The sequence below is a fragment of the Macaca nemestrina genome, chromosome 16 (assembly GCF_043159975.1).
Source record: "Macaca nemestrina isolate mMacNem1 chromosome 16, mMacNem.hap1, whole genome shotgun sequence".
Classification (NCBI taxonomy): Eukaryota; Metazoa; Chordata; class Mammalia; order Primates; family Cercopithecidae; genus Macaca; species Macaca nemestrina.
Genome location: NC_092140.1, coordinates 6,645,915 through 6,670,365, shown reverse-complemented (window position 1 = coordinate 6,670,365; position 24,451 = coordinate 6,645,915). Strand labels below are relative to the sequence as shown.

Genomic DNA, 24,451 nt, shown 5'->3' with positions numbered 1-24,451 from the left:
GATTGGGGTGCCTGAAAGTGAGGGGGAAAATGGAACCAAGTTGGAAAACACTCTTCAGGATATCATCCAGGAGAACTTCCCCTACCTAGTAGGGCAGGCCAACATTCAAATTCAGGAAATACAGACAACGCCACAAAGATACTCCTCGAGAAGAGCAACTCCAAGACACATAATTGCCAGATTCACCAAAGTTGAAATGAAGGAAAACATCTTAAGGGCAGCCACAGAGAAAGGTCGGGTTACCCACAAAGGGAAGCCCATCAGACTAACAGCACATCTCTTGGCAGAAACTCTCCAAGCCAGAAGAGAGTGGGGGCCAATATTCAACATTCTTAAAGAAAAGAATTTTCAACCCAGAATTTCATATCCAGCTAAAGTTTCATAAGTGAAGGAGAAATAAAATCCTTTACAGATAAGCAAATGCTGAGAGATTTTGTCACCACTAGGCCTGCCTTACAAGAGACCCTGAAGGAAGCACTAAACATGGAAAGGAAAAACCGGTACCAGCCATTGCAAAAACATGTCAAAATGTAAAGACCATCGAGGCTAGGAAGAAACTGCATCAACTAACGAGCAAAATAACCAGTTAATATCATAATGGCAGGATCAAGTTCACACATAACAATATTAACCTTAAATGTAAATGGACTAAATGGTCCAATTTAAAGACACAGACTGGCAAACTGTATAAAGAGTCAAGACCCATCAGTCTGCTGTATTCAGGAGACCCATATCACATGCAGAGACATACATAGGCTCAAAATAAAGGGATGGAGGAAGATCTACCAAGCAAATGGAGAACAAAAAAAAGCAGGGATTGCAATCCTAGTCTCTGATAAAACAGACTTTAAACCATCAAAGATCAAAAGAGACAAAGAAGGCCATTACATAATGGTAAAGGGATCAATTCAACAGGAAGAGCTAACTATCCTAAATATATATGCACCCAATACAGGAGCACCCAGATTCATAAAGCAAGTCCTTAGAGACTTACAAAGAGACTTAGACTCCCATACAGTAATAATGGGAGACTTCAACACCCCACTGTCAACATTAGATCAGTGAGACAGAAAGTTAACAAGGATATCCAGGAATTGAACTCATCTCTGCAGCAAACAGACCTAATAGACATCTTAGAACTCTCCACCCCAAATCAACAGAATATACATTCTTCTCAGCACCACATCACACTTATTCCAAAATTGACCACATAATTGGAAGTAAAGCACTCCTCAGCAAATGTATAAGAACAGAAATTATAACAAACTGTCTCTCAGACCACAGTGCAATCAAACTAGAACTCAGGACTAAGAAACTCAATCAAAACTGCTCAACTACATGGAAACTGAATAACTTGCTCCTGAATGACTGCTGGGTACATAACGAAATGAAGGCAGACATCAAGATGTTCTTTGAAACCAATGAGAACAAAGATACAACATACCAGAATCTCTGGGACACATTTAAAGCAGTGTATAGAGGGAAATTTATAGCACTAAATATCCACAAGAGAAAGCTGGAAATATCTAAAATTGACACTCTAACATCACAATTAAAAGAACTAGAGAAGCAAGAGCAAACACATTCAAAAGCTAGCAGAAGGCAAGAAATAACTAAGATCAGAACAGACCTGAAGGAGATAGACACACAAAAATCCCTCCAAAAAATCAATGAATCCAGGAGTTGGTTTTTTGAAAATATCAACAAAATTGACAGACCGCTAGCAAGACTAATAAAGAAGAAAAGAGAGAAGAATCAAATAGACACAATAAAAAATGATAAAGGGGATATCACCACCGACCCACAGAAATACAGACTACCAGCAGAGATAGTATAAACACCTCTACGCAAATAAACTAGAAAATCTAGAAGAAATGGATGATTTCCTGGACACTTACACTCTCCCAAGACTAAACCAGGAAGAAGCTGAATCCTTGAATAGACCAATAGTAGGCTCTGAAATTGAGGCAATAATTAATAGCTTACCAACCAAAAAAAGTCCAGGACCAGACGGATTCACAGCTGAATTCTACCAGAGGTACAAGCAGGAGTTGGTGCCATTCCTTCTGAAACTATTCCAATCAATAGAAAAAGAGGGAATCCTCCCTAACTCATTTTATGAGGCCAACATCACCCTGATACCAAGCCTGGCAGAGACACAACAAAAAAAGAGAATTTTAGACCAATATCCCTGATGAACATCGATGCAAAAATCCACAATAAAACACTGACAAACTGGATCCAGCAGCACATCAAAAAGCTTATCCACCATGATCAAGTGGGCTTCATCCCTGGGATGCAAGGCTGGTTCAACATACACAAATCAATCAATGTAATCCAGCATATAAACAGAACCAAAGACAAAAACCACATGATTATCTCAATAGATGCAGAAAAGGCCTTTGACAAAATTCAATAGCCCTTCATGCTAAAAACGCTCAATAAATTTGGTATTGATGGAACGTATCTCAAAATAATAAGAGCTATTTATGACAAACCCACAGCCAATATCATACTGAATGGGCAAAAACTGGAAAAATTCCCTTTGAAACCTGGCACAAGACAGGGATGCCCTCTCTCACCACTCCTATTCAACATAGTGTTGGAAGTTCTGGCTAGGGCAATCAGACAAGAAATAAAGGGTATTCAGTTAGGAAAAGAAGAAGTCAAATTGTCCCTGGTTGCAGATGACATGATTGTATATTTAGAAAACCCCATTGTCTCAGCCCAAAATCTCCTTAAGCTGATAAGCAACTTCAGCAAAGTCTCAGGATACAAAATTAATGTGCAAAAATCACAAGCATTCTTATATACCAGTAACACAAACTGAGAGCCAAATCATGAATGAACTTCCATTCACAATTGCTTTAAAGAGAATAAAGTACCTAGGAATCCAACTTACAAGGGATGTAAAGGACCTCTTCAAGGAGAACTACAAACCACTGCTCAGTGAAATAAAAGACACAAACAAATGGAAGAACATACCATGCTCATGGATAGGAAGAATCAATATTGTGAAAATGGCCATACTGCCCAAGGTAATTTATACATTCAATGCCATCCCCATCAAGCTACCAATGAGTTTCTTCACAGAATTGGAAAAAACTGCTTTAAAGTTCATATGGAACCAAAAAAGAGCCCGCATTGTCAAGACAATCCTAAGTCAAAAGAACAAAGCTGGAGGCATCACACTACCTGACTTCAAACTATACTACAAGGCTACAGTAACCAAAACAGCATGGTACTGGTACCAAAACAGAGATATAGACCAATGGAACAGAACAGAGTCCTCAGAAATAATACCACACATCTACAGCCATCTGATCTTTGACAAACCTGAGAAAAACAAGATAATGGAGAAAGGATTCCCTATTTAATAAATGGTGCTGGGAAAATTGGCTAGCCATAAGTAGAAAGCTGAAACTGGATCCTTTCCTTACTCCTTATACGAAAATTAATTCAAGATGGATTAGAGACTTAAATGTTAGACCTAATACCATAAAAACCCTAGAAGAAAACCTAGGTAATACCATTCAGGACATAGGCATGGGCAAAGACTTCATGTCTAAAACACCAAAAGCAATGGCAACAAAAGCCAAAATTGACAAATGGGATCTAGTTAAACTAAAGAGCTTCTGCACAGCAAAAGAAACTACCATCAGAGTGAACAGGTAACCTACAGAATGGGAGAACATTTTTGCAATCTACTCATCTGACAAAGGGCTAATATCCAGAACCTACAAAGAACTCAAACAAATTTACAAGAAAAAAACAAACAACCCCATCAAAAAGTGGGCAAAGGATATGAACAGACATTTCCCAAAAGAAGACATTCCTCAAAAGAAGACATTCATACAGCCAACAGACACATGAAAAAATGCTCATCATCACTGGCCATCAGAGAAATGCAAATCAAAACCACAATGAGACACCATCTCACACCAGTTAGAATGGCAATCATTAAAAAGTCAGGAAACAATGGGTGCCGGAGAGGATGTGGAGAAATAGGAACACTTTTACGCTGTTGGTGGGATTGTAAACTAGTTCAACCATTATGGAAAACAGTATGGCGATTCCTCAAGGATCTAGAACTAGATGTACCATATGACCCAGCCATCCCATTACTGGGTATATACCCAAAGGATTATAAATCATGCTGCTATCAAGACACATGCACACGTATGTTTATTGCAGCACTATTCACAATAGCAAAGACTTGGAATCAACCCAAATGTCCATCAGTGACAGACTGGATTAAGAAAATGTGGCACATATACACCATGGAATACTATGCAGCCATAAAAAAGGATGAGTTTGTGTCCTTTGTAGGGACATGGATGCAGCTGTAAACCATCATTCTCAGCAAACTATCACAAGAACAGAAAACCAAACACTGCATATTCTCACTCATAGGTGGGAACTGAACAATGAGATGACTTGGACTCGGGAAGGGGAACATCACACACCGGGCCTATCACGGGGAGGGGGGAGGGAGGAGGGATTGCATTGGGAGTTATACCTGATGTAAATGACGAGTTGATGGGTGCTGACAAGTTGATGGGTGCAGCACACCAACATGGCACAAGTATACATATGTAACAAACCTGCACTTTATGCACATGTACCCTAGAACTTAAAGTATAAAAAAAAAAAAAAAAACCATTCAAAATGTAAATTCCATAAGCTTAGACACCACATCACTTTTCAGCCTTTAAGTTCCAGTGTTCCAGGTAATGGAGTTGTGTGGCGGCAGTGTGAACTCCATTCAGCCGGAGCCTCTATACTGCGTTGACAGGAGGGTGGTACACAAGGACAAAAGGCAGCTTGGACATGAAATACTGAGGTGCTTCTGACTCCCAACGGAGGACACTTTGTTACAGTGCATCCAACCATCAGCTCCCTTGCTCTTTCACACACTGCCACAGGTGCCCGTGGGCAGGAGCATTGCAGGCTGTGCAGAGAGAGCATGGCTGCCCCTCGCTGCTTGTCCTGAGTGACACCTCTCACCACAGAGGTTCTTCTTGCTCAAAGGACGGAGTTGCCACTCATTAATGAACTCATCCAATGTTTGCTTACTGAACACAATGTGTCTGGCACTTTTTTGGTGTCCTGTGGACACACCAGAGGACATAAGTTCTTACCTTAACCCAACTCACCAAAACGAGGAGTTGGGTTAAGGTAAGTGGCCTGTGACTAAAATGTAGCCCAGTGAGCACCACAGCAGCAGAAGCACAGGGTGCTCTGGGCACACTTACTCCAAACTCCCCCTTGAGGGTCAGCGAGAGCCTCCTCCTGGGAGCCACAGTGGCTTCAGGATTAGTCAGAGGAAGCTTTGACGCATGGGCATCCCAGGCAGTGGGGCTTCACATGCTGGCTGGCTGTATTTGGGGTGTTAGGTCCCAAAGAGGAAGTGATGATGAATGAGGTTGGGCGGCAGTGGGAAACAGGTCAAATCAAGTCAGGTTAAGGAGCTTGGAGACTCCCCTAAGGGAATTAGGACATCGAGTGAGGGACACGATCTGTGCCAATAACGGGTTGCATGGCAAGCATCTCCGACACGATGAATGCGCAGACTCTTTCATCCATCTCTACTTCTTGGTATACAGTTATTTTACAGTAAAATTCACAGGCTGTGGTAAATGATACAGCAACAAAAATATGCCTTGTAGAACTGCATTTAATAACAGATGGCTAGGAATAACCCACATGGCCATTAGTCAGGAACTGAGTAAATAAACGACAATAAATCTGTAACCCACGACATCAGTCACCAGTTGGCTGCGGGAGGTGACTTGATCTTGCCTGTTTTGTGTCTTTTGGATGTCGTGTCATGAGCAGCACTTATCAATTCAAACATAAGTAAACACACCTTATTTAAATATTTCAAAAGTATGTAATATCAACTGCTGTAGTCCCGGTGACTTCAGTGTGACCGCAGGACCTGTTCCTACTCATTGGTGGCATCAGACGTAACTCTGAAGTTGAACCTTAAGGGCCCTGGAGCTGTGAAAATGAACGTTCATCCAGTGAAATTGCCTATTTACACCGGCAGACATGGCACTGCAGTGAAGAGATGGCGATCGAGAACTATTTTGGCTTTTATCTCCAGTTCTCGAAAACTGGCCTTTCCACGTGATCTCTTCCAAGGTCTATGATATGTGCATATATGTTGATTATCTATCTATCTATCTATCTATCTATCTATCTATCTATCTATCAGTTGATAAGTTGATAGATATCTCTCAACGTATATGCACATATCATAGGCCTTGGAAGAGATTAGAAGGAAGTTTCTCTGGCTCTTCACAGTTCACAGTGGAATGCTACATCTTAAAATTACCTCTGGGGAGGTCGAGGTGGGTGGGTTATGAGGTCAGGAGATCGAGACCAGCCTGGCTAACACGGTGAAACCCTGTCTCTATGAAAAATACCAAAAACCAGCTGGACGTGGTGGCACGCATTTGCAGTCCCAACTACTTGGGAGGCTGAGGCAGGAGAATTGCTTGAACCCGGGAGGCGGAGGTTGCAGTGAGCCGAGACTGCACCACTGCCACTGCACTCCAGCCTGGGAGACAGAGCGAGATGCTGTCTCAAAAAAATAAATAAATAAATAACATAAATAAAAAAATTACCTCTGCAAGAAGAATTTACTCTGCAGTGAGAAACAGATCCTATCTTGGGACAATTATTTCCCTTGTGATTGAAATTATTTTCATTTCCCTTGCAATGTTTGTTCCTGCGTATTTGAAGGTGGACTTCCTTGGGTTTTCTCAGCCCACTTACACACACAAAAAGACTAAGACACAGCAAATGTCCCTAAGACAAGCCCAAAAAAGCATCTCCCCGACTCCCTCAGGCAATGACGTATTCCATAAAGGAGGAGATTGTAGTGAAGGTTACCACGAGCCTTACTTTCTGGCAGGAGTGGGTTTTGGTGTCGAGGTCGGCATTTTCAGACTCTCTATGCCTGGGTTTGTCACTCTTTTGATCCCATAAATTGGTCAATAAAGGTACAACATACCATATTTAGGACTGATCCAGTAGTGTCAAACAATAACATAATAACCGGAGAACCACCATCTTAAAATAGCATTCTAGAGGTTTTATTCCTAAATGAACTTTTTATTTTCAAGTTTTCTTCTTGGAGAATTTACACATTTACTCCATCAGTGCTGCTATGCCTAAATTAAATTCACTGTCTCTTTTTTGTTTTATTTGGAATTAACTTTAAAGCTAATTTTAAAGTTCTCCTTACAAATCTGTCTTCAATTTTTAAACCTAAGGTATTTTTTATTTTAATTACCTACCTTACCTGGAAATTTAGCTATTTTAATTGTATCTATATATAAATTGGATATTTGAATTACGTATAAATTATATAAATATATGTTGATGTGGTATAGATATTATATATGTACAATCTATTATATATTATAAAATATCTATAACACAAGGATAAGGTGATTTGCATTCATAATATTCACACAGACATTTTAGAAACTTTAGTTCTCTGTTCTTACCCTTTACACTAATTTATTTGTGTGTGTATATGCATCCTAAGAATCTCACTCACCAATCTGACAAAATGAGCCATCTTAGCAGAAAATTTCCCTGAGAATAATGACCCAGACAGTCTTCTTTATTTAACCAGAAGAATGTCTATGTTCCAAAATGCTTGTAATATCCATTTTTAATGTGATGTGTGATGTTGAGAAATCAGGACATGTTTGAACAATGAGATTTGCATTGCAAAGACAGCAGGCTGTGGGCGCGACCACCTTCCTTAACCTACTGACTGACTTTATTTCCAGCTGTGCATAGCAAGGAAACAATTGCTTACACAAGAATTTCAGGATGGGCTGGCAGGTCGTTTCCTGTTCCACTACAAATGCTGGACTAAAAGCCAGGAAATGTGGAGCTATTCTTGTTTCTGCAATTGCTTGTTTTGAGGGAGTGGTTAATCCTCAAGGCATCAGACTAGATGACTTCAGTAATTCTGGTTTGTCTAACATTGACTCAATCTATAATCACGTAGGATAATGTCATTGTTCAAAGTGGTCCAGTATCCAGAACAGCTGCCAAGTGGGCATAAATTCTTCACAAAGATGACTGACTTGTAGACAGAATGGGTAAACACTCTCATTGAATAAGATTTCACCTGTTCTGGGAAATCTCACTTGGCCATATTCTTCCTAAACTGACATTCCAGAATTCAGACTTTCCTTTAGCTTCCAGCTTTGACAGCCACTGTGTGGTCAGTAGTTCTAAGTTCACTCACTCACGCTGAATGCAGGGAAAGCTTTGTCACGGGTGTGTGTTATCACCTCCTTGCTGTAGAGGAGATCACTACATGTTTTGATTCATCTTCCATCTAAGAAGAGACTCAGCTGCTCAGCAGTGCGGGCACTGGCACTGCCTCTCTGAGGGCAGCGCGCATAGTCTGGCTTGAGCAAAGGGTGACTTTCCTTCCAGAGGGTGCAGAGGGCCTGAACGTATTTGCCAGACACAGCATCACTTCCGCGCAAGGTTAACGAGTGAGTATGGGCAGAAGTCACTAAATCTTCCTTGATGGCATCAAAAAGGACAGCCGTCAGGCACTGTAGTCTGTCCCCCACGGTACCCCCTGACGTAGTGATGGGCCCTGACATGGCTCAGCTAGGCCCTCAGTGGTTCCCTGGGGCAGCTGGCTCAGGACCCACCACTGAAGCACAGATGCTTCTCAGGGCTGATTGAACTCCTGTTCCTGCAAGTACTCCTGGTTTGGTTTTCTCCACTCTCCCTGGTCTGATGCATTTCATGTCTGCTCTTAGACCAGGCAAGGTATAGTGATGAGAAGCAGAAGGATAACTTGAACTACGTTAGAATTTCCCCAAAGGCTGTCGAGGTGAGCAAGCGCATGCAGGGCCTGCCCAGTTGTCAGCATGCCTGGAGGCAGAGGGGGCCACCCACGAGTTCTCCCTGCTCTCTTACAAGCGTCACCCAGGTGAACTGGAGGCAGAGGGGGGTGCCCACAAGTTCTCCCTGCTCTCCAAGAAGCGTCACCCAGGTGAACTGGAGTCAGAGGAGGCCGCCCACAAGTTCTCCCTGCTCTCTTACAAGCGTCACCTAGGTGAGCTGGAGTCAGAGGGGGGCGCCCACAAGCTCTCCCTGCTCTTCAACAAGCGTCACGAAGGTGAGCTGGAGGCCCGTGTCTTCCTCTCCCCACACAGACAATAAAACCTCATTCTCCTCTGCAGCTGCACCTGCCACTCCGCAAGCACCACCAGGCTGGACTACACGGGGTCCCATCTAGCTCGGGACTCTGCTTTCGGCAGCCCTGGGCACTGAGTGTTCTGGCACTGGGCTCAGTACTGTTAGCCACTTGTGGAGGTGAGGCAATGGGACCTTAGAGTGGGGGCAATTTTCCAAAATTCAGAGCTACTGGCAGAATTCATCAGACATCCTAATTTCTCCTCAATTCCCTACATACATTCTCTTGCCAAAGACAAACTTGACCTGCTGGGATCTTTATGAATATAGAATTCAGAAAAAGCTATCTTAAGTAGGAATGATCTGAACTCAAACCTAAAGATATTAACTGAAATAAACCTGAAATAGTACAATGTTTTAATGGAAGAAGATGTCATGAACATATGAAGTTATTACATGTTACTTGGTTTTATAATCTACTCTCATATTTTTAAATTTTTATTCTGGGCATACCATCTCCTGTCACGTTTTTGCCTTAAACTTTGATATATTGATTAAAATATTTCGTATGATATTAAATGATGCTATACTAGAGTGGTCTTTTTATTATTCTGTTTTCAAAGAAAAAAACCCCTGATTTTAAAAAATTAAATGAACATATGTATACATAGGGGAAAATAAATAAATTGAAATGGCATAAATTTTCAAATTAAAATCTACAGAAGTAGATTTTTCTTCCTACTGAAATTTTCTTCTCATGAGAACATCTTTTTGTCTTTTAAAAATCTTTCTCAACTCACTGGTCATGTGAGGACTGGATTTTTGCAAATGTTTTTTCTTTCACAGTTGTGAACTCACTCACAAGTAAACCGTGAGATGCCAAACATTAAAAAAAATTCCTTCGAATGTGATCCATATGCAGATCAACGCATTTCCTCCCCTCGGGTCGTTCCCTTCCGTTCCCTGCAGGCAGTGAACGTCCTCTCAGACACTCTGCAGGCGCGGAGAGTCGCCACCAGGGGGCGCCCACCTCCCATTGCAGCCTCAACCGCCTGTCAAGTAAGGAAAAACAGCAGCCCACAGTATTTTCCCCAGAGACAGAAACATAACCTTATTCCTGTCACAGCTCAAAAAGAAAGAAAAAGAAAAAAAAATGGAATGCAGAATTTACATAGAAGTCTTAAAATATGTTTTATCTCCATTGTCAGTAACCCCCAGCAGACCAACTTTTACTTTCATCCCTTCAGTAATTTCCCTGTGCAAGGGAGCAGCAAATCATGGCTGGTCTATTTTATCTGTCAATCAAATGGTAATTTTCTTAATGTTTGTTACCATAGCACCCTCAGCCTGTGCTCCTCCGCTGCCTCTGTTTTCTGCAGCTTGGTTCACTGTTACAGGTAAGCAATCAAGGATTTCTCCAGGGGACTCTGGAATGAGGCGAGGGAGTGTGGAGAGGGAAGCCCACGTAATTACCACAATGACGGGCTGACATCGTAGAATCCAAAAACGACTTCCACCCCCTCACTTTAAAGATGAAGCAACTGAGTTTCTAAAACAGCAGTGCATTATGCGAACTGAGCTTGCAAACCCAACAGAACCCACCTTGACAAATTTTAGCTCAATAATGCCTAACATTAAATGACATGTTTCACCCTGACAGCACCTCAGAATTTTTCCAATTAATTTTTAAAACATTTCTTTAGTCACGTGTCAGTTTTATTCTTTAACAGAAAAAAAAAAAAATCAAGAGCAAGCTCAGGCAAAGTGTCTTTCCTTTTATCTCCTAAGACAGAATTGGAATTAAACACATGCATGGGGATGCGCTTGTCATCAAGATCCGTGGTTAGAACATTTGGTCATGACCTTCCGTAACATCCTCAATCAAAAGCATTCTATAGTAATGGACATGCATTCTCAGATATTTCATTTTTTAAAGGAAGTTCCTGGGTTACTGAAGGATCATAGGTACACAAAGTAGCAGATGATCAAAAAAATATACATTTAAAACTTTCTAATTTGGTACATGGTGATGTGAACACCATGAAGAAATGATGCACGAGATACTAAATTTAATACGTGTGACCAAAATGGTAAAAAACCTCCTGATCATTTACAGAAATTGTTCACCGATTCCAAGGGCTGATATTCCCTTTTTTGTGAATAATAGGAATCCTAGGTATCAGTATATAGCCAATAAGACAATGACAGGAAGAACTCGAGGTCCTCTAAGATTCTGGGTGCAGAGGACTCTAAGAAAAGGAATCACCATGCCACTGGTTTGCCACTAAGGAGAAGCACCTAGAAAAAAACTGATGCTCACATGGATAGTGTCTGTCATCAGGCCATATGCAGTTATGTGCTTACAGAATACTTTTTTTGAGGTCAATAAGAAAATTAAGTGAAGAATCCTCAACATCCTAGAGGGAATTCTCCATCCTTCTGGAAGCTGTGAATTGGATGCAGTTCAAATAGGAAAACCATTATAATTAAATTTGTTGAATTTGAAGGAAACTCCACCTATTCCTTTAATTCTTAGTGAGAAATGATTGCACTTTTAACATCTAGAGTGGAAATCAAATGCTTTATGATTTTTTTCAAAAAGAAAAATTGCTGGAGGCAAGATGAAGGTCAAGTTACTTGGTGAATTCTTTTTGACGGAACTGTGTTTAGCGATCATCACTGTGCCTAACTCAATGAGGAGGACATCCAACAGAACTACCTGTGAACATGTGAAGTTGCTATGAGCTCACCATCCAACCTAAGGCCATCCAGGTGGCCTTAGGTTATCAGCAGCCAACTGGGAAACTAGAAAAAAGACTCCCAGTTCTCTTCTGTGTTTACTCTGGTCCTTCCTGGGTACAGAAGACATTTCATGCAAAATGCATAAAGGTACCTGAGATGGCTCACATTTAATTGCAAACTTATTTATAATGTAAACTATTTAAAAATCCATGTACATTTGTAGAAGATGGACATCCAAAAATGTGCAACTTAAAATCTGGGAACAAATTATATGCATGCATGTATTACTAGGCTCCTTAGAAGCATGACAAGCCACTCCACAGTTTAGCCAGTGGTCCTCTGAGAGCTGTCCTCTATTCTAACATCATCCAAGATAAAAACCATTCTGGGGCCCATGTCTGGGACTCTTATAAGCAATGGGCAGCCAGCTGTGATGCACAGGAGTAGAAATCTCCTTGCTTAGGTCCAGGAGTGCACTTTTTCATTTCTTTTTCCTTTTGAGGTAGGGTCTCGCTATGTTGCCCAGGCTGGAGCACAGTGGCAGGATCACAGCTCACTGCAACCTCCAGCACCTGAGCTCAAGCAATCCTGTATCTGCCTTCCAAATAGCTGGGACTACAAGTGCACACAACTGTGTCTGGGGACTTTTAATTTTTTGTTGAGGAAAAGTCTTGCTATATTGTCCAATCTGGCCTCAAACTCCTGGCTACAAGCAATCCTCCCACCTCAGCCTCCCCAAATTGTGGGGATTACAGGCATGAGCCACTGCATCTGGCCTCAGCAGTGCACTCTTAAGGGACACCTGTAACGGATGGTGAGAAATGATGGCTGCTAGTTATCAACATGGATGAGAATTCTTCAAAGAGGCATAGGTCACACCTTAGAAAAGACGATCAATATGAAAATTACTGTCTTTTTCTGTCAGATTGTTTTACAGAACTTCAGGGCAAAATGACTTCAGAATTTATCCTGTATATTTTCAAGCAATTTAAACATAAAATGAACATTAACCCAACTGAAAGTGACATAAGAACCACTGTTCTTAGGTTTCCAAATGTTCAGTGATGAGATTATCCTAGGGGGCCTCTAACAGAGATGCCATTTTTCTCTGGATCTGATGAAAAATCTCTTTTTTCCTGCCACTTTTCCGTAATGATGTAGTTATGGCTATGAAGAAGCTGTCTTTACCAAACTCGAAAACAATTAAAACTGCAGACTGGATTCTCTGCCTATGTTGTGAAGTGAGGGATTTCATTCTACCTTGGCATTCTGAATGTGTATGGAGGAAGGGGGTGAACATTCAAACATGTATTTCAGATTCACAAATACAGGTATGTGTAGGAAAAAGATATAAGATAAACACAAACACCTCACTCTTCATTTGGTTTTTTTCTCTACTTTGAGAACTTGGTTCGAAAACTATTGTTCTTCTCTAGGACAAAAGCCAATGTGAGTGTAACTGCATAAATACAACCTGTACATAAAAATCCAATAGCTTCTCTGAAGTCCTAATGTCACAGACACCTCACTGTCCCACAATAAAACAAGGCCTTATCTTCATGGTTATTTGTGGAATGTTCTATGCAAAATTCAATATGAATTAATAGCCTGTGTCTGGTGAATTCTGTCTCAAACTCAAAGCAAGAAAATATTGATTTCCTCCTTCCCTGATTCCTTCCTTCCCTCTTCCCTCCTTTCTACCCCTCCTCCCCCTCCAGCAAAGAGGAGCTACATAAAAAATGACTTGAGCATCAATTCAGTAGAATAACACGTAGGCCTGTGAAATCATTCTACATTTCACTTTCCTGTGTGCAATGGCTATGGCTGGTTAAAGACATAACTTGCCCTTCTCCCTTATCTGTAATCCTTGCAGCAAATCCACACGGGGGTGGGTTTGACCACTGCACTTTCTAATTTACTCATGAAGGGGTGGTATCTCCAAGAGAATGTACAATAGAAACAGGATGAAGGCCAAGGCGCCTGACCTTCAGTCACGTGTTCTTCCCACAAGCTTGGGCAGCATAAGAAATACTAAAATGACGAGTTAATGGGTGCAGCACACCAACATGGCACATGTATACATATGTAACAAACCTGCACGTTGTGCACATGTACCCTAGAACTTAAAGTGCAATTAAAAAAAAAAAAGAAAGAAAGAAATACTAATCCAGGCCGGGCATGGTGGCTCGCACCTGTAATTCCAACACTTTTGGGAGGCCAAAGTGGGCGGATCACTTGAGGTCAGGAGTTGGAGACCAGCCTGGCCAACACGGTGAAACCCCGTCTCTACTAAAAATACAAAAATTAGCCAGGTGTGGTGGTGCATGCCTGTAACCTCAGCTATTCAGGAGGCTGAGGCACAAGAATCGCTTGGACCCAGGAGGCGGAGGTTAAAGTGAGCCAAGATCACACCATTGCACTCCAGCCTGGGTGACAGAGCAAGACTCCATCTCAAAAAAAGAAAAAGAAATACTCATCCAGTTCAGTTCTTATGGGGAGCTTTGGTGGACGATCTCTCGATAGCTTATCACTTAGAACAGTGTGGCTAATGAATACATACGTAAATAAGTGATGCACAAATAATTTGATAAATTCTCATTCGAGCATCTTATATGTTACTCTGTTTTAGAGGAGTTTGGTAAGTCTAATGTCAGAAGAGAATTTTCATGTACGCATACGATAGTGTTTTATCCTTGCACTTGAAAACGAAACATGCTACAACTCGAGCCACATAGTGCCAGGGACATTGTATAGCATTATCATTTCAAAAAGAGAATGCAGAGCTACAACTCGGATTATCACACCACCCTGGCAAAGGATCTTGTTCTCGCCATCTAATTATCATTTTATTAAAAAAAAAAAAAAGGCTCTTGCTCTTTATATCTTATTCTGTCTAAATTATGTAATGCTTATAAATGTCCAGAAAAGGATGCTGATATTGGTGTTTTGTCCAGTCTGACTCATTTGCTGAAAGAAGTAAATATTGTTTAATGGATAGGCTTGTTGTGTGGCTCTAATAGACACACACACACGTACGATTTAGGCAGATATTTTTAAAGCCCTTAATACTTTTTACAGATAAAATCACATAAAAATTCTCAGAAAATTAAAAAAAAAGAAAATAGGTAAGAGAACATCAACTTCTGACTAATTTGAAAAGCATAATTTCACTGGTCTTAGCACGTCTTCTGTTCTTACGGAATTCAAAGGCAATGCAGGCACAATGTAACCTACGCTAGGTCACATGTAAGTATATCTAATGATTGCTAATATTTTGCCATCAGATTTCTTCTTTTACACAGTGAATAACTGTGGTCTCGGTTACAGATAGACCACGTGGCACAGAAGCTGAATCATTTCCAGAGCAGTTGAGGGGAGCGTTGGCTACTTCTATTAGTGAAAGTGCGGAAAACTACCATGTTCAAGGTTATATCAGTGAAAGGAAACGGCAAAGCAAACAAACATGACACAAGAAAGCAAAACCACGGGAGGCTGGTGCACAGACTCCCACCCGGCACCGTACCTGTACAGATGAAACTGGAGAGGCCTCCGTAGATGACTTCATCATTGTCGGGCAATATAAATGGACACCTCGTCTGAACCTCCAAACAGTATTGCTTGCAAGGAATTGTCTTTCTGCAGTTAAACTGTGTGACTTCAAAGTACTGGGAACAGAGCCAGGCTTTGTAGACAATCTGAAAAAAAAGAGAAGAATGAAAAATATAGAGGCGTGACAACAGAATGATAGAGGCACTGTGAGACGCGTGCAAGCGTGCTGTGGTTTCAAGTGGATCCTAGGAAAGCCCTCATTGCGAGAAAGCGTATTTACACAACGACAGCTGCAAGTGATAAAAACACAGCAACGAAAGTCTCCGCAATAAAAGCAAAACAGCACTTGATTGAGTCCCTAATTGAATGTAAAAGGTATTTTGGCCTTTAATTTTATGCGGCTTATTTGAAAATCAGTGGATTTAAACAGGAAGTTAAATTTTCAAAATCCAGGGATATCTAAAGTAAAATAAATAATTGACCCTGTTGCTTGTGCTGTGGTTACTTGCTGCAGTGTGGCTGGTCAGCCAGTTCCCTCCGCATGAGTCCCACGTCTATGCCTCCATCGGACACTAGATGGCGCGAAGCACTTTACAAAGAGGGCCCAGCAGGGGTTGGGAAACTGCTGTTTAGATCTTGGACTTTCAGAGGCACAGAACAGGCAGAAATGGACATTTACATGCATGACTCACGCCAAATGCATTAAAAATCTCACTGTCTGAAAGCCCGGAAACACCCAACATAGATCAGACATCATATGCTGTGGTGTGGTTGGGAGTAGGAGGGAAGCCTCATCAGAGCCACAGCTTCAACCTTCTAGATGAGGTGCCAGCCTCATGAATGTTTGCTACGTATTTATATACATTCATCAAATGTGAAAGGACTGGGACTTCATTCATCTCTTTGTTTTGGTGGCTATTTGGGAAAACAAACATTGAAAAAATTGCCTTTTTCTGACACGTAGGAATAAGCTGATCTTAAATTCAAACAAAACAATGGCAGATGTACCCATTTGCAGTACAGGTCGCTGAAATTCAGTTATTCTCCAGGTCCTTGGCACTAATGGCTTTTATTTATCTATTTCTAGGGTTAATATTATCCAAGTAACATTTTGCTGGTTTTTTTACCTAGAAGAATGGAGGTGCTGCACTTAAGAGATTATAAATACTTAATAGTAACAAGAATAATAGTATTTACTTTAGATATCACTGGATTTTGAAAACTTAACTTCCTGATTAAATCTACTGATTTTCAACTAAGAGATTATAAATACTTAACAATAACAAGAATAATACCTACTATTTATCAACTTTATACTCTTTTCTAAGTAAGTTGTAAACTTTTTTTTTTCCATTTAATTCTCAGCATGCAGTTTTGAACATAACTATTAGTCACATTTTGCACAGGAATAATATTAAGTAATAATAATATTAGGTAATGGAAGTGGAAAATCCAGACTTTAAATTCATGTTCTGTAAGACTCCAAAGACTGTGTTCCTAATAGTTATCCTATATTTAATCTGAAAACTACTTTTAAAGCACTTATGAAATCACAAGGGAGTTTGCAGATGAACCTAAAATCAGCATGGCCTTCCATGCCCCTGGTCAATATCCATTTGGTAGAAGGAGGATTGTATTTTCTTATTCGTGACTTTTTATTAGGTTGATAAAGATGATGCTTTATTCTGTGATCAAGGTGCCTCGGTAGAGGTAAAATGAGATAAATATCAAAGTGAGATACACTTTTAAATGGCCAAAAGTAAGTTTTCTTTGCCAGTCATCAATGGTTCACAATTACCATGTAACTTGTTAGTAAAACATACAAATAATTAGAATTCTTATAGGTCTTTTGAATGAATCTTCTCGTAACAGTGTACACTGAAAAATTGCACTAGAAGAAAATGTTACGATAGCTGAAGAAACCTCTAAGAATTCTTATGCCAACTGGAAAACGGAGGTGGGCTGTGACTGTGTGCCTCAGAGGGACAGCAAGAGGTTGCCTCAGGGGGACAGGTAAAGGTGGGGGTGGTGCTGGCAGCAAGAGGCTGGAAGCACCAGCTTCAGAAGAAAAAATGAAATGCTTTCTTAACCAAACCATGGGGAAGTTGAAAATGTTTGTCAAAATGCCATGGACATTGACGTTTGTGTAATATGACATGATATGTAATACGACATGACATTTTGTAAACTAAGCTGTAATATAAGAATGAGCCACGTATACTCTGATTCCTGGGCTTAACGACCTTTCTTAGGTACTAGAGGAAGCAGGAGAGGCTTATACCTGCAGTTCAAACAATAACATTCCATTATGAGGACAGCTTGCTTTCCGCACACTTCTAGGATTACCTGTTTTTCTTTAATGAATGCCCTATGTAATTCCAGAAAGTGGCTCATGTTTTCGTTGGCCAAATTGTGGTCCCCATGCCCACCGCTCCCCTACAGCTTGCCTTTCCACAGTTATTCCAGTTAAAATGGGTTCTGAATAGGGAATGGTGTCCTGTAGCCATAAACTTAAGAAACAATGTCTCATCTCTCGCAGACGGTGGGGCATCCAGTATTGGAGTCTCTTCAGACCTACACATCCTCTTTGCAACCACTTTCCTCAGCACTGCCCAATGGGAACAGATCCATTTTTTTTTTCTGGTTCCTTAAATTCTATTTCCACTATATTTCCTTTGCAGATTTTTTTAAAACTCCAAAATAAAGAAAGAAAAGAAAAAGAAGAAAGAAAGAAGAAAGAAACTAGTAAGAGATCACAGCATTTTTTTTTTTTTTTAAGTATCAGGTAGTAGTAGTTATGAAGAAAAGTGATCGATCGTCATTTGCAAAGCCACCGGCAGAATCCCAGACCTTATACTCTGAGCTTTAATGACCTCTCCAGCTAGGCTCCATTGTGGCATCCATTATGAGCTACCTCCTGGGCTTTGAGTGTGCAATGAAGATTCCTCATTTGAGTATTAAATATTTTCTAAAATTTTAGCTCTAGGGATAAGATACATTAGAAAACAAGTCGGGGAAACCATGTGAGCTGAGTCGAAATCCGAAGGATGGAGGAGAAATATTTTATTGCTACTTAAGAGATTAAGGCTGAGAAGCAGATGTTATATAACCAAAGGATTTATCTTCTCCGTGTAGATGTGTTTACGATAAAAGAGGCAAAGCATACAGCACATTTGCTAAAATATTTCAGAATACACTGGAAAAAGCGTGCATGAGAAGCAAAAAAAAAAAAAAATTCTTCTAGAATGTTGAAAAGTGACATAGCATGTTAGTAAAAACCTGAAAACTGTGTTATGTGAAGAACAGAGAATACCTGAGAATTTACTGTGGCTAAGAGCAAATGAGGGGTGAGGATCTTACAGTTATCTCCAGTGTCTGAGAACCTGCTATGTGCTGATGACAATGGCTTTAAACAGTAAATTGTGGAATCAGAAGATAAAAACAAGAGGAAAAACAAACAGGTAGCTATCAGCATGATATAAAGATGAGTTTTCCTGCCAAAAGAGATGCACAGAAATAAAACGAGCTATCCTCAAAGGCGCCGAGTTCTCTAGAACTAGAAAAATTCCAGTAGACTTTCAATAACTCTTGTCAAAACATGGTGAGGAGGATTCCTATGTTAGGAAGGTGAGCGAAGGCCATGGCTCCAAGACAACTCCCAATGTCTTTCTAGAAGGTTTTGCAGGAAGGGGTTGAAAAGGATGTTTTGTGGTGGCACTGGGCTAAAATAACAAATTGACTAAATCTTAAAAGTAATAAAGAACTTTCAAACGAAAGCACATCGTGAAAAATGAGTATACTTGTCTTATTTCATAAGAACTATGGAGTATAAAGAAGGTTAGAAATCTTTTTTATAATGGCTTGGCCTTCTCCTATAGAGAGAAATATTAGGTAAATTGCTTTTCTATGTGTCACTGCAGAGTATAAATAATTATATGAAATGAAAGAATAATTGTGGGAAGGAATAAAAATGTGTGCGAGGTCTCTGGTGACAGAGTAATGGCTCACCAACATCCACCCCCTCCCCCCCTTGATGACCGGTGCCTCCTTCTATCCAAGAAGCAGCTTGATTTGTCAGGAAATTATGCTTTGAAAGGGTATTTCAAATGGCCCACAGCCCCCACCCTCCTCCACCCTGTCCTCTGGAAATGACTATTGACTGTCACAATCTTTGCTGGACAGCTGCCCACCATACAGTGTTCTCAAGGTGCCGCCTGGAAGAGGAGCAGACTACGCTAGAAAAATAGCCCAAATGACAGCATCATTTTCACTTAATACTTGAATCGATTTTTCTCTTTTTCCCCTGAAGCATTTTCTCTCTTGCTATCTTTCCTCATAAAACCCTTGAGACTTGTTTGGGAAATGTTTTACAAATAAGGAAACGTATACAGGGAAATCAGGCAGCAAATAAGTGCAATTCAACTGTCTCCACAGCCCAGTCCATAGTTTTTTTCAGCGGAAATTCTTGTAACAGGAACTCTTCTGAGAGGACAGAAAGCGAAGGGAGCCTTGGATACGTCGGGGTCTCTGGAGTCACTAAGGTGAGACGTTCTGGGGTGGAAAGCCTCAGAGACCACCTAGCTGAGCCTCTGTTAATGCTGGAAGTGGGGCCTAGAAAGATGCAGATGGCAGCTGAGCAAGGTGAGGCCTGGACGCCAGATGCCCAGGGCCCCTGGGCACTGTGGAAATTGCACTCTGTGTTATTCGGAAGGCATCACCTGAGTATTATTCATTCCGAACATATCCTTTTTTCTTTTTCCCAAGTCACTTCATTTTGAAACTCACTTGCAGTTCTGCAGAGCGGGCTGTATGAGCCCCCACCTCTCCCTCCAGACTGATGTCCACGTCTTCCCTGCATTCGCTTCAGCTGAGAATCCCTCGGTCACCCAGGCCTGTTTGAAGAGGTGATCGGGCAGCCTTTGCTGAAGAGACCAAGGAGAACCCAAGAGAGCTCATCTAGAAAACTCATTTTCACACTCTTAATGAAGTTTTTTTTTTTTTAATTTTAAAGCTTTGGTTATAACAGCACAGCCTCGGGAGACAGACCGAGCAGAAGTACTTTGCTTCCCGATTACAGGGAGTGATGTGAAGCCACGAACTCTAGAAAGAAATGCTTTACATGCAGGTCAGGATGATCCTGAAGTAGCGCATGCATTTGTGAATAGAAATCCTACACGGGCCCAGGATCAGCATGGTTAACAATGGTGGCATATAGACGGCTGGCAGGTGTGCCTGTGTGAGTGTCCTCATGTCCTCTCTTGGTTCTGGGCATCCCAGTTGAAGATAGCTAATCTGTGCAGAACCTTTCAAAAAATGCCTGCGATTAATATTTTTCCAGTGGAAGGTCAGCTTCTCATTGCTTTTTAAACATATATTATCCCCATCTCCAAAATCCATCTCTATATTTTAGAGCAAGGTAGATTTATAATGTAAATATATGTTAGCCTGCTGAAAAAATATCTGTTGGCTATGTATTTTATCACAAAGAAAAATGTCAGATATTAAAAATGGTTGTCAGCTTCAAATCAAGAGGCTAAGCAGCTGCCCTCCCTTTTCCCCCACTTATTAGTAAGGACTAACTTCCCTTTCACATTTGTAGCATTTGTTGATAACATTTTATTAGATCCATTTCTGCCAGCTCTAACCCCGCTAGCGGCCTGAGTTTTGGGTATGTGTGGGTGAAATAATTGGTTATGTAAGCATTAGTCTGCGATAGCAACCGCCTCAGGCTAATGCACTTTGATGCATAACGCATGTTGCTACAGTTTTAAGTGGGGGTGAAACTCAAAATAAATGTTCACGTTCCTATGTCTGAATGTCTGCTTTCTGCTACGTCTGTATCAGTGTCTGGTGAAAGCACATTACACCCAGAAATTGGAAATCGTGATATATTCTGAAAGGGAAACAAGAAAGGCCCCACTGCCTGAGGCTGAGTTGAGTCTGTGGAGTAAGCTAAGGATGGGCGGTGAGCAGGGGTCTGAGCTTCTTGATCCCTTGTGGGGGGTCTTGTGACATCAGCACCCCTTGCCTTCCAGGGTTTTGTCTTGGCTCCATTTCCTGAAATAAAATGCAAATGTCTTCCTCTTTTCTGGTGGTGACCCAGTTTTTGGATCCTATCATCACACTTAAGTCTATTCCCTTGTATTTCAGGGCCTCTTGAGCTTGTGGGCTCTGTTCCACATTTCGCAGTCCACCCAAACCATTCTCAACACCAAAATGAGGCTCCTGCAGTGCCCATCCACGCCAGCATCCCCGACTCCATTTATACAGCAGAGGGAATCAGTCTGAAAATCACAGGGCCAACCCAAGCCCAGGTGGCCCATCAGGGTATGGCATCATGGAAGGGCCCAGACATATGATTGTACGGAAGGTGAAAAGCAGATCAACTCGGCTGCACTTTCGCAAATAGAGAATGTGCCCATCCAGAGATCATCTGCACAGGGCTTAGGAAAAAAGGGAAAGCTAAGAAGCATTTGTCAGTGTGTCTCCAGCACTATGCGAGGGACACGTGCCCTATGATACAGAGGCAACTTTCTCTTTTTCTCTCTTCGTCATTAATAAACGTCTCACGTAACACTCCATATCTTCCTTGTTTTATCTTTCACTTCATCTCACTGTGATTGGGCCTCAGCTCGAACCACTCCACTGAGACTGTTCTTTCCAAGCTCCTTGGCCCCTCTGCTGACAAATCCAGCTGGAAAATCAGTTGTTGTTGTCTTGTTTGACCTCTTGCCAGCCCTCATCATGGCTGATTGAACACCTTCCGGAAATGCCACCAGGACTTGTTTTATCCTGGTGTCCCTCTTAGTCCTCTGCCCCTCCTTCTCCATCTTCATTTGTTTGCTGTTGCTGTTGTTTGTTTGTTTTCCCTGCCATTCCCCAAAATGTTAGTATCCCTCAGGCTTCTGTTCCAAGCTTGTTTCTACACATTCTTTCTGGGCAACCGTCCATCCTCGTGATTCAATTGTAGTCTTTAAAATAGTGAAGCCTAAATCTTCATTACCAATGCTGATCTCCTCTCTCCCTCTCCCTCTCTCTCTCTCTCTCTCTCGCACTCTGTTTCAATACCTCAAGCACTACAAACTCTAAAGTGGCATCTGGCCTCTTCTTTTCAGAGGGAAGCAGGTGAGAAACCTGAGAGTCATCCGGGTACCTCTTCCACACTCCACAGTTCTTTAATCACCACGCCCTGGGAGCCTGCTTCCTCAATAGCTCTATGTCTGCCCAAATCTCTTGATTGCTACTGACACCAGTGCTGCTCATGCCATCGCCGTCTCTCACTTAGATTTCTGCCTTGGACATACCCCGGGGAGCCTACCCTTGTGCCTTCGGTTGTGAACTCCTGCTTCATGCTGCAGTTAGAGCCATCCATAGAAAATTAATAAAATTAATTTGATTATTCCACTACTTCATTTTTCATAATTCAGTGCCCCACCCCACCCCACCCCACAGCAACACCCAGGAGAAAGTTCAAAGCCCTTAACAGACTCACGGCTCTGTGACCTTGCCCTGCTGAGCACTCAAGCCTCATCTCTGCCCACTCCCACCCGGCACTCTGCTCTCTGGCTGCAGGAGTGACAAGCAGGTCACTCAATGTGCAGCGTGCCCTTGGTGGCCCTGCACCAGGCTTTTCCTTCCACCTCCCTCATGAGTCACTCCGCCTGTTAATTCTTGTCCATCCTGTGTGACCTCACCTGGAAGCCTTCTCTGCATTCCCTCTAGACCCTGCAATGAGCTCTTCCTCGGCAGTTCAGTAAATGCGATGCTGTCTTCTCATCTGCCTCCTTCCCAGACCCTATGCTCTTGGAACGAAGGCCAAGCCTTGTGCCTTCTTGTATGCCCAGTGCCCTGGATGTATCTGGCAGAAATTTGCCATCCGTGGAAAGCCCATTGCAAATTAGTAACGTGGCCTTTGGGCTTGCATAGTGATGCCCCACGGTTGGTTAGTGCGAGAGCCAGTCCACCTGGCCTGAGATCCTGCCCAGAGCAGAGACTCAAACCAGGAAACTTGATGAACCCCCAACATATTAAATCCTAGGAATCCCTTTTTATATGACCACCCAGTGGCCTTTATTGAAGGCCAAAAACAAAAACAAACAAACAAAAAACTAAAGAAATACATTTTTAAAAGTCCACTTCATGAAGTGAACCTCTCCTTCCGAAAAGACCTCGTGGTTCAGGTCCTAAAGCACAATATGGAGGTGTGTTGCAAGCTGAGGAAGATTGTCACACAAAGATGACGAATGGTGTGGTTTATTGTTTTGAGTTCATGGAAGACCCACAGAGCTTCAGAGAGCAAAGTATATTTTATAGCTGTTATTTAAATGGACACACTACTTTGGCTGGGATTGTGGCAAAAAATGTTCAGCAGACAAGTTACACTAATTCATACCTTTCCAGAATGGTTCTATAATATATCCAGAAATGAATATTAATGATGATAATAACCAGTCAATTAACTTCACAGTAAATAAAGAAGCATTTCCTTTGGTGTGAAGGAAGATCTCTTTTAACAAGCTACCTTCACCAGATTGCCACGTTAGTGACAAAAATGGCGGGAGCTCTGCTGTGGTCATCAAAAAAAGAAAGTCACTCCATAAGACTACTTCTGAGTGTTGGCCATGGATGGATATAACTCAGTAGCCTTATCTAGAGTCGGAATGGGACGTTCGTAAATGAAAGCACTTTTGTGGACTCTCAGCCAAGCAACACCTTAGAAATGCAGCAGTATTATGTGCCTATGGTTGTCTAAATACACCACTTAACTGGCCTGTATTGACTCTCACAAAAGTGCCAGTGATCCTATTAAAATTGATATCTGTAAAAAAGGCAGCAAGTGAACACTTCAATATAAATTCAGTTTTGGGCTCCACATCTTGAGTGAGTTGAGAATGTTGAAAAGGGTTTAAAAAGTGGGAAATCAGTCTTCTAAAGGGAAATGGAATTGAGTCTTAAATAAGAAATCTGAAAC

At 41.5% G+C, this 24,451-nt stretch overlaps 1 protein-coding gene across 3 annotated transcripts in view; it reads right to left on the bottom strand.

The window, feature by feature from the left end:
- The window catches only part of NALF1 (NALCN channel auxiliary factor 1), a 708,506-nt gene that overhangs the window by 36,653 nt on the left and 647,402 nt on the right, over positions 1-24,451 (bottom strand). For all 3 annotated transcript variants that reach the window (XM_071081060.1, XM_011747616.3, XM_011747615.3), the window contains exon 2: positions 15,455-15,626. In XM_071081060.1, coding sequence (XP_070937161.1) covers positions 15,455-15,626 — 172 coding nt within the window. The remainder of the gene's footprint in view (positions 1-15,454; positions 15,627-24,451) is intronic.